Source organism: Carcharhinus amblyrhynchos, chromosome 26 (assembly GCF_965287045.1).
Source record: "Carcharhinus amblyrhynchos chromosome 26, sCarAmb.v2.hapA, whole genome shotgun sequence".
Classification (NCBI taxonomy): domain Eukaryota; kingdom Metazoa; phylum Chordata; class Chondrichthyes; order Carcharhiniformes; family Carcharhinidae; genus Carcharhinus; species Carcharhinus amblyrhynchos.
This window is the reverse complement of record NC_137349.1, coordinates 32923362-32934356: the sequence shown is the minus strand read 5'-3', so window position 1 is coordinate 32934356 and position 10995 is coordinate 32923362. Positions and strand designations below refer to the sequence as shown.

The 10995-nt window shown below is 45.7% G+C and overlaps 1 protein-coding gene across 1 annotated transcript in view; it reads left to right on the top strand.

Moving 5' to 3' along the window:
• The first annotated feature begins 3976 nt into the window (after nt 1-3976).
• shdb (Src homology 2 domain containing transforming protein D, b) overlaps nt 3977-10995 on the top strand; it is a 196181-nt gene continuing 189162 nt past the window's right edge. The window contains exons 1-2 of the mRNA XM_080213296.1: nt 3977-4018; nt 6530-6659. Coding sequence (XP_080069422.1) covers nt 3977-4018; nt 6530-6659 — 172 coding nt within the window. The remainder of the gene's footprint in view (nt 4019-6529; nt 6660-10995) is intronic.

Below are 10995 nucleotides of genomic sequence, written 5' to 3'. Positions count from 1 at the left end.
TGAGGAAGATCCATCAACCGTGAAATGGCTCTTTCCCCAACAGTAAAAGTGTTCCGCTTTCCCGGCACAGTGGTTAGCACTGCCGCCCCACAGTGCCAGGGACCCGGGTTCAACTCCCAGCTTGGGTCGCAGTCTGTGCGGAGTCCACACATTCTCCCCGTGTCTGCCTGGGTTTCCTCCGGGTGCTCTGGTTGCCTCCCACAGTCTGAAAGACGTGCTGGTTAGGTGCACTCCCCCATGCTAAATTCTCCCTCAGTCTACCTGAACAGGCACCGAAATGTGATGACTGAGGGATTTTCATGGTAACTTCATTGCAGTGTTAATGTAAGCCTACTTGTGACACTAATAAATAAATACATTTTAAAACTGAAGAGGGTGTCTTGCCCTTGCACCCACCCCACCGTCACCAAACGGACTTTGAGCCTAAAGACTGCCGTTACATTTTATTATGGTCTCCTCACCAGCAGGAGACCCCAGCAGATACTCTCTGCAAACCCAGCAGGTTGTCACCAGGTGCCAGAGACCCGAGCATCAGGCACTGGTGGAGCAAATCCCCTCCCAAAAACAGTTTCTGAGGATGTCTTACCAAAACATCAGTCCAGAAATCAGTGCTAAGGGGCTAAACAGATTGCTCAGATGGTGAACTAATAAATATGAGGCAACTAAAAAAACTGATGGGCCAAATTCTCCCAAAAAAAAATGACAAAGGGCCGGGTTCTCCGATCTAGACCGTAACCACCCCGCTGCCAATGCGAAAGGAGAATTTGGCACTTAGCCAAAACTGCTTTCACTGCAGCGGCACTGGAGAACCCCAGTTGCCAATGAGGTCGGAGGTTTTCAGCGAAAATGTCACCTCCAGCAGGAAAAGTGGTGAGAATTCGAGCGGGTGGGTTGGCACAATCCCAATCGCAATTCACCCACCCTCCATCGTTTATCTCATAAGAACATAAGAAATAGGAGCAGGCGTAGGCCATCTAGCCCTTCGACCCTGCCCCGCCATTCAATAAGATCATGGCTGATCTGTCGTGGCTCAGTTCCACATTCCCGCCCTCTCCCCATAACCCTTAATCCCCTCTCTTATCAAAAACCCATCAACCCGCGTCTTAAAAATATTTAGCGAGGCAGCCTCCACCACTTCAACGGGCAGAGAATTCCAGAGATTCACCACCCTTTGAGTGAAGAAGTTCCTCCTCAACTCCGTTCTAAACCGTCCCCCTTTTATCTTGAGGCTGTGCCCCCTAGTCCTACTGTCTTTTTTGAGCGGGAAGAGTCTTTCCACCTCTATCCTATCCATCCCATTCATCATCTTATACGTCTCAATGAGATCTCCCCTCATTCTTCTAAACTCTAACGAGTACAAGCCCAGTTTATTCAGCCTCTCCTCATAGCTCAACCCCCTCAACTCCGGTATCAGCCTAGTAAACCTCCTCTGCACTCCCTCCAAGGCCAAAATATCTTTGCGCAGGTGCGGCGCCCAAAACTGCACACAGTACTCCAGCTGCGGCCTCACCAATGCCCTATACAGCTGCAGCAAGACCTCCCTACTTTTATATTCAATCCCCCTCGCTATGAAGGCCAGCATCCCATTCGCCTTCCTGACCATCTGCTGCACCTGCAAGCTGGGTTTTTGCGATTCATGCACAAGGACCCCGAGGTCCCTCTGCACCGTCGCCTGCTGCAGTTTTTCGCCCCGTAAGTAATAGTCCTTCCTACCATTCTTCCTACCAAAGTGGACCACCTCACACTTGCCAACATTAAATTCCATTTGCCATTTCCTGGCCCATTCGCCCAGCCTATCTAGATCCTTCTGCAGACTCTCCACACCCTCCACACAATTTGCCGTTCCCCCAATCTTGGTGTCATCAGCAATCTCGGAGATTGGGGAGATTCCCGCCTGGAAAGGGATGTGCAGGATGTAAGCTGCCAGCAAGACCAGATTCTCAGGAGGTCAGGGCATTGGTTTTTAAAGGAACCAGTTGAAGGTTCCTGTCCCACAGATATCGCAACTCAGCAGACATGGGGAACACCCCCAACCCTTGACCCCAGAAGGGCAACATCCCCCCCCGCCCCCAACATTACGAAATGCCCAGGTCATCCCCCTTCCAAACTTAACACTACACAAGCAAGAGGCTTGGCATCCTGCCCCCATCCATCCTTGCCAGCGTTGGGCCACACCCTCACTGGCATTAGACCCTACCTTGCTAGGGGGTCGCCTAAGGCCCTGCCCCTTCATGCCCCATCCTCTTCAGGCATCCCCTTTCAGGTCCCACCCCTTGCCTAGTTGGCATAACTAGGTTGGTACTGCCAAGGTGCCACAATATGCCATCACACCTGGTCTCCAGTTGTGGCAGGGAGAGTCCAACATTGTTCGCAAACCTGTTAGTCTCCTGACAGGTGTGTTAAGTTAAAATTGCTATCTTTGTGTCAAAGTATGCCTGCTGGGTGTGAGGCATCGGAGGGCATTCCCTAACGATGCCCCTGACCTATGTCATTAGCTTCAGGAAGAATCAGGAGACAAAAACAGCATGGAAGACTCAGAAGTTCATCACACTTGACTTGTGTTATGAACTTACCATATGAGGAATGAGTTTGTTTGTGGAGTTTGTTGTGTGTTGGGTATCAAATTATATTAGATCTTTTAATAGGCGTTTTATCAATCATTTAAAAGCTTAATGGAGATTTAATTCCCTTGTTTAAAATCCCAGTGCACTGGTCTAGCAGCTGCCTCTTGGCAGAATACGCCTCACCCACTATCCCACAACAACTTCTATTTATATAGCACAATTAACAAGGAGGGAAAAAAACATTAACTTCACTGAGTTGGAAAAAAATGGAGACAAAAACAAATCATAAAACCCTACAATGCAAAAGGAGGCCACTTGGCCCATCGATTCTGTACCAACAACAATCCCATCTAGGACCTATCCTTATAACCCCACATAATCCCCCTAACACCTCCCCTCCCTCACCAGGGAGGGAGGGGCAATCCCACACAGAGCTGTTCCCCTAACTCCAAGTATTCACCCCACCAATCCACCCAACCTACACATCTTGGGACACTGAGAGGCAATTTGGCATGGCTCACCCACCTAACCCGTGCATCTTTGGAGATATTAAAGCAGAGGATATTAGGACCTGAGATGTGGTAAGGAAGGTGTGTTTTGGAAGACATCTTCAGAGCCTTGTTCTGTAGGCAGGACCAGCACTGGTGGGGCAAAGAGAGATCCACAACAGGCAAGAGTTAGAGAATTGAATATTCTTTGAGAGTTGGTGGATTCCAGGGCTCAAGGAAGTTAGAAAGAGGAGACCAACAAGGGGAAGTCATGGAGGGGTGGTGAGGGAAGGGAGGTGAGGTGAGGGAGGTGAAGTTAGAGAAAGGAGGTTAGAGGAGGGAAAAACAATGAAAGGATATGAATTTTAAATTTGAAGCATTGGAGAAAGCAGCCATTGCATGTCAGCAATGATGGTTGCTTCAGGTTTGCTCTCTGCACAAAATACATTCAGCAGAGATTTGGATGGGTTAGTTCTTGGCAGATTGGAAACCTGTTAGGAGGACATTAGAATGGTGGTGCATTGATGTGATGTAGGCATGGGGTGAGGGTTTCAACAGTAGGCAGCTGAGGTAGTTGATGATACTGAGGTGAAGGTGAGCACCTTTGTGATGCAAAGGACTTGGGTTGGGGACTCAGGGCAGTGTGGAATTGGATGTGGAGGTTTCATACACTGTGTTTCATAGAATCACAGAATCCATAGAATCCCTGCAAGTGCAGAAGGAGGCCATTTGGCCCAATGAGTCTGCACCGAGCATAATCCCACCCAGACCCTATTCCCATAACCCCACATATTTACCCTGCTAATCCCCTGATACTAAGGGACAATTCAGCATGGCCAATCTACCTAACCCGCATATCTTTGGACTGATACAGTGGCCAGAAGCAGTGTTGAACAAAATATATTGATGGTGGGTCCAAGGATGATGGCTTCAGCCTTCCCAGTTTTTATATTGAGGAAAGTTCTGGTGAGCGAGTCATCTGATTACACAGAGATGGTGGAGCTGTCACTGATGATGTTGGAATAGGACAGTTGGGCATTGGCGGCACTCAGGAGCTGACACAAGTCGGAAGGAAGAATAGTTCCTGCTCAGGTTGTTACCCTGTGACCCCTGCAGAGGGACGGGAGGAGAGGTGTGTGTGTGTGTGCCTCTATGTGTCTGTGTGCCTCTATGTGTTTCTACCATAGCACCAGGCTCAGCTGTAATCCCAGCCAATTTCACTGGCACTTGCTGACGAAGCTCATAGAAATGCAGCATGTACACAACAATTTATAAATCCATGGCTAATTATAAGTGTATGCATGGAAATCCAATGCTGCAAATCACTTTGCATCTGTATTCAATCACAGTCCGAACCTAACAACTATATAATTCTTATCAATGCATAACTGAATCTCTCTGTATTCTGCTCCACTCCTCAAAACACTAATAACATCTGCCCAGAACAATCTCGTCATGATAACAGATCCTTCTTATCCTTCACAAATGGAGTTAATTCAAGAGAAAGAGAAGTTTGAGGGAGTCAAAGGCGTTGTCCCTCCTGCTCCCCCTCTATCTCATACAAGAAAATTTCAGTCCCAACGTGGATTTCCTTGACTTTTATTTTTTAACAATCCTCAACTTCCTGCCAATACGGTGACCCCTTTGGTCAAGATTTCACATCACCTTGGCAACTTCATTCACCGAACTGAAAGGGAGCGTCCCAGCGACTTAGCCCAGGATCGAGAGGCTCACTTCAAGGCCACCTGGGCCTGGGAAGGCAGAGTGGCTTTCTGAGGCCAGCAACTCCAATGCAAAGTTCCAGTTAATTTAATAGGAGCCACCCGAGGGCACACTAGAATCTTTTCCTTAACTGATGCTATGGGTGACATGGTGGCACAGTGGTTAGCACTGCTGCCTCACGGTGCCAGGGACCCGGATTTGATTCCAGCCTCGGGTCACTGTCTGTGTGGAGTTTGCACGTTCTCCCTGTGTCTGTGTGAGGTTTCCTCCGGGTGCTCCAAAGATGTGCGGGTTAAGTTTAAAGTTGACTTATTAGTGTCACAAGTGGGCTTACATTAACACTGCAATGAAGTTGCTGTGAAAATCTCCTAGTCGCCACACTCCAACACCTGTTCAGGCACACTGAGGGAGAATTTAGTGCGGTCAATGCACCTAACCAGCCTGTCTTTCAGACTGTGGGAGGAAATCCATGCAGACATGGGGAGAATGTGCAAACTCCACACTGACCTGAGCCAGGAATCGAACCTCTGCCCCTGGTGTTGTGAGACAGCAGTACTAACCACTGTGCCATCATGCCACCCACAGTTTGGTGGATTGGCCATGATAAATTACCACTTAGTGTCAGGGGGAATTAGCAGGGTAAATATGTGGGGTAACGGAGATAGAATCTGGGTGGGATTGTTGTCGGTGCGGGCTCAATGGGCCAAATAGCCGCCTTATGCACTGTAGGAATTCTATGCCACTGGAGAGACCTTGCACAAAGGATGAGTCTCTGAGGTCATGTGCGTTTTTAAAGGGCCCATAAGGAAATGTCAGAACAGATTACAGTGAATCTACTTTTATTGCTGTGACAAGTAGATAAAAAATGGCCCACCCCTGATATTCTTTCCTCTTTTGTAAAAAAAAAATTATCTCTCTTGATCACCCTGTTTAAAAGCATTGGCCCAAAGCCGTATTGCACTCTGTGAATTTCCACCGAGCTGTGTTAGCTGACATCAGCTGGTATGGCTGAAAGGCCATTGTGATTGGCCTCTGTGCTCCAGAGCTGTCAATCCAAGTTTCACACCCCTGATTCCAATGTTGAGTGATCAGGATCAGGATGAGCAGTGATGCCTCGTCATTGTGAAATACTGGCACTCGGTATTTACAGGTGCCCTTGAAGAATCTCTTGTTCATCTGTGGGATGTGGGTATCGCTAGCAAGGCCAGCATTTATTGCCCACCCCTAGTTGCCCTTGAGAAGGTGGTGACGAGCTGCCTTCTTGAACTGCTACAGTCCACGTGCCGTGGGTTGACTAATGCCATCAGGGCTTTGTAGCAATTGATACAACTTAGTGGCTTGCCACACCATTTCAGAGGGCAGTTGAAAGTCAACCACATTGCTGTGGCTCTGGAGTCACATGTAGGCCAGACCAGGTAAGGACGGCAGATTTCCTTCCCTAAAGGACATTAGAGAACCAGATGGGTTTTTCCGACTGTGGTTTCACGGTCATCAGTATTTTCTTATCTTCAGATTTTTTTTGATTGAATTTAAATTCCACCATCTGCTGTGGCGGGATTTGAACCTGGGATCCCCAAAACATTAGCTGAATTTTTGGATTAATGATTCAGCCCAAATGCCACGAGGCCATCACCTCCACTAGCTGGGATCTCATGAGCTAAATTGGACCCAAAACCTCAAGAAAGGAAAGAATGGAAACTTGCTGGACAACATCCATGTGTTGAACGGCTCACCAAGTGTGTTTTCTTTCCCCAGACTCTGGTTGATGACGATTATTCCGACCCATTTGATATCCGACATGAATCCAAAGGAGAGATAAGCGACAAGGAAGAAGTTGAGAACAATGGCTACATGGAACCCTATGAAGCACAGAGAGTTATCGCAGGTAGGCCTAATACACATTTAATTGGCTAAAGATCCAAAAGGGAAGTTTACACGGCGAGTTCAGAGAGCTTCTAATCTGAGGGTTGAGGGCTTAAGTTCTGGTTGGGGAACTGCTTCGAGTAGAGAAACTGGAATTTACTCCTAAAGCAAAGCAGAGAGGGTTAGGGGGAGGTGTTCGTAATTCTGAGGGGTTTCAATAGCTTTTACGCAGCAAATTGAGATGTCAAATGGACTGCCTGATTTTTGTTTTGGTCGCAGATTTGACAACAACTTCAAAAGTGAACATGAAGGAAAAGAAAATTGAAGGGCAGTGAGGAAGGAGAAAAGTAGTGGGACTGATTAGACAGATAGTGCTTGCAGGGAAGGGCCAAATGGCCTCATTTTCTGTGATATCACTTTATGATCCCATGCTGCGCAGAAACTGTGTAACCGAACTATTGCCATAGAGAAAGAGGAAAAGGATGAGAGAATGTTCTGCAGAACATATTGGCAGTTGAATCTTGAATTGATTTCTTTCCCGGAGTTCTAATTGAGACTCTTGGTTAAAGATTACAAATCTTCTTCAGTGTCACGAATAATCGTTTAAATGGACAGCCTCGGCCGCTGGAATTGCATTCTAGGAGTCAGGCAGCGTCCACATATTTCTAAATCCTGGTAACTTCCTCCCCCAGATCTGTGGCTTGACTGCATAGGCAACACTGAACTGCCAATCTATGAAGGGATAAGGGAGTCACGGTAATTGCTAACCTTTTCAATACCTGTCACAAAACATTTTTCAAGCTATTTTCCTTCTGACCTCACATATGAAATGGAAGAGTTTATTTTTTAAATTTAAAATGTTCTCCATTCACGATGGGCGCTGCCTGTAACGCAGTCTGTCCAGTTTCAACCGCTGCTCGATTTACCATGCGCAGTTTACGTTCTGCCTTGTGACCCTTCATTTGCCTACGTTTCAGCTGGACCGTTGACTCCAAGGCTATTTAATTATCTGGGCCATCACGAGGAGGTGACAGACGCTGCATAAATGCACACATGTGTCTCTCTTAACTGAAGAGATCATTGGCTTGTTAGTTTGGCTGTAATATATTGCGACGCCCTGAGCAAATTCATACATTTCGCTCAGGGATTCTCTGTTACAGTTCGAGTCTCACATTCAAGACCATTGGTCTTCACGGGAAGATGGACATCATTGCAGAGTATGATCTCCAAAATCCCCTTAAGCCCCAGTCCTATAAATGAAATCTGACTCAATAATTCATCATAAACTAGTGGCTCTGTCCATAAACCCTGTTGTGTGGTAATGGATAGGCATATCATGCGGGTTTTCTAAGCTTCTGGACTAATTCTGAGCAGATTACACTGAAATGATTTGTGTTATTGTGCCAGTGTTAGGTTCGAATCATGTTGCATTAAATCCTGGCAGTGTTTAGTACTGGGATCTGTCACATAGCATTGCTTGCTGTCATCCTACCCTTTAACGATGAGCTTAATTGTTTTGTAATGACTCCTGGAAATACTTACCACCAATTGTTGATGCCAAGTGTTCTCCAAACTACTGGAAAATCTACCACTTGTTATTTAACTGCACTCAAAATCAACCAATTACTGTCACTATATCTGTTCACCAAATGAAGAGTCAAATCTGGGGCATGATCTAAAAAAGGTCAGTGGATAAATATAGCATATTCCCAAAATACCAAGTACAGAGAAAGCAGCTTATGCAAGAATTGGAAGGAATTTAAACCACTTTAGTAAATAAACTGACCTTTTTAAAAATTGACACCTGCACAAGAACAGCTCAACTTTTAACCCTACCTTGAACGTAATGAGGCATCTTTCACAAATCATGATAAAGCTTGAACTTGGCAAGCCTGACAATTGTTTTTCTTTTCAAATGTCCGACTCCAGTTGCAAAGCCATTGTCGGCTTGTCTGACCTTTCAGGAATCTCATCCCCCAATTCAACAGGTTTATTGTTTCAATCCAAGACCAGGGGTTTTGAAGCAGCAATCCAGACTGGCACTCTCCTGGAACACTTGAGGAGTGCCGCATTGCCAGAATGTGGCAGCACGGTGGCACAGTGGGTAGCATTGCTGTCTCACAGCACCAGGGACCGAGGTTCAATTCCAGCCTTGGGTGACTGTGCGGAGTCTGCACGTTCTCCCCATGTCTGCGTGGCTTTCCTTCCACAGTCCAAAGATGTGCACGTTAGGTAGATTGGCGATGCTAAATTGCTCCTTAGTGTCCAAAGACGTCTACGTTAGGTGGATTGGCCATGCTAAATTGCCCCTTAGTGTTCAAAGATGAGTAGGTTATGTGTATTGGCCATGATAAATATACAGGGTTACAGGGATAGGGCAGAGTAAAGAGCATGGGTGGGATGTTCTTTTGGAGAGTTGGTGCAGACCCAACAGGCTGACTGGCCTCTTTCTGCATGATAGGGATTCTATGGTTAAGTGCCAATTTCAGTCAAGGTGTTGAACTAAGGTTCCAGTTTTCCCTTCAGGTTGATTCCAAGACACAACTTGAAGAGAAGCAGGGTTTTCTTATGGTATCTTAACCAATGTTCTCCAGTAACTAACTCCAATATTAGAAAGTTCATAGCTTTATTGCTTGTGGTGTCCCTTTGTGCATGCAGTGGCCACCATCTTTGCTCACGTATCTATGTCACTGCACTTCATTGTGCAAAGCCGCATTGAGCATTTTAACTTGATAAAATGCAAATAGAACGAGTAGTCCTTTGTCAGTGAATAAGGGAATGGAATCATCAATTTACATCATGTCACCAAAGTTATTAGGTATGTGGCATCAGATCTTTTCTTTGTGTCCAATCAAACTGTTCGTCACTGGGAGTTCAGTAAAACTTAATGGCAGATAGGTTCACTTCAGATGTAATATATGTCTGGTATATACTCTAACCTTGTTCTATTCTGCCCCACCTCCTCCACCCATTATACATATATATATCTCTTTACATTTTTACCTGATTTCAGTTCTGTAGAAGGCTCATTTAGAGCCAAAACATTGGCTGAAATTCTCCTGTATCTCATTTGTGGGTCATGGGTGCCACTGGCTGGCCAGCATTTATTACCCATCCCTACTTGCCCAAGGGCAATGAGAGTCAACCACATTGCTGTGGCTCTGGAGTCATCTGTAAGTCAGACCGGGTAAGTTTGGCAGATTTCCTTCCCTAAAGGACATTAGTGAACCAGATGGGATTTTACAACAATCAGCAATGGTTTCATTGTCTCAGTAGATTCTTAATTCCAGATATTATTTATTGAATTCAAATTCTACCACCTGCAGTGGCGGGCTTCGAACTCGGCAGAGTATTAGCTGTGTTTCTGGACTAATAGCCTAGCGATAATGCCACTAGGCCATCACCTCCCCTCAAGTACTCCAGTGATCAAAATTGTCCGGAGTTCCCTTTGCTCTCAAACAACCTCCAATGGCTGCACTGTTGTGTTGGCATCTCCGACTGTTGCTACCAATTGAGAGAATCCATTTCATATTGATAGAGAATTTATTCCCACTGCTCTGCAGGGATGAACCTGCACAATGATTTAGATGATTATAGCATGTTTTCATTCTTCGAGGGCTGTACTGTTTCATTCTGTGCTGCATTGCCTGAATCTGTGCTGTATCTTTGTCTGTTTCTAAGTTCTACCTCCATCCATAATACATAGAAATCCTTAGAGCAGCGTACATTTCCAGACCATTTTCTTTCTTTATTATAAATGCCTATGTCCACATTTATAATGGAAACTATTCATGCAAACATTGGTGGGTAAAATTAATTTCATTGTGACCGGTTTACATAGGCAGATTTCATTATTAATGTGGACATAGGAATTAATAATCGAAATACATCAAGGCAAAGACAGCAAGAATGACTTTAATACGGGGACTGAATTTTATCTGCATGCTCTGGTCTACTGCCTTTCAGCCTCCCTCCATCTGAAGGTTGCACTAAGCACATATTTCAACTCGCTGCGTGACACCAACTACTTAATAAGAAAGAACTCTTCAGAAAAGACTGGCTAACCCTTTATCTACTGAATTTAATTTTCACAACAGTCTGTATTTGGAAATAATGACTAAGTGTCCCAAGATGTATCAGAGGGAGAGGCAAAGCACCCACCTAATAAGGGTTGGCCAACTCTGGCTGCCATTCTGTGGGAGATGTTGGTGAAAGCTGGCAGTGTGGGGCAAGCGGGTGAGTTTCCTCACTGGCCCAATAGTTTTGTATCCACCCTGCCATCTGTCCCCACATCCCATGGCTGCTCTCCCCATTTTCCATTCTTTTGACATTTCCTTCTCTTTTTGGTGTCTCTATTC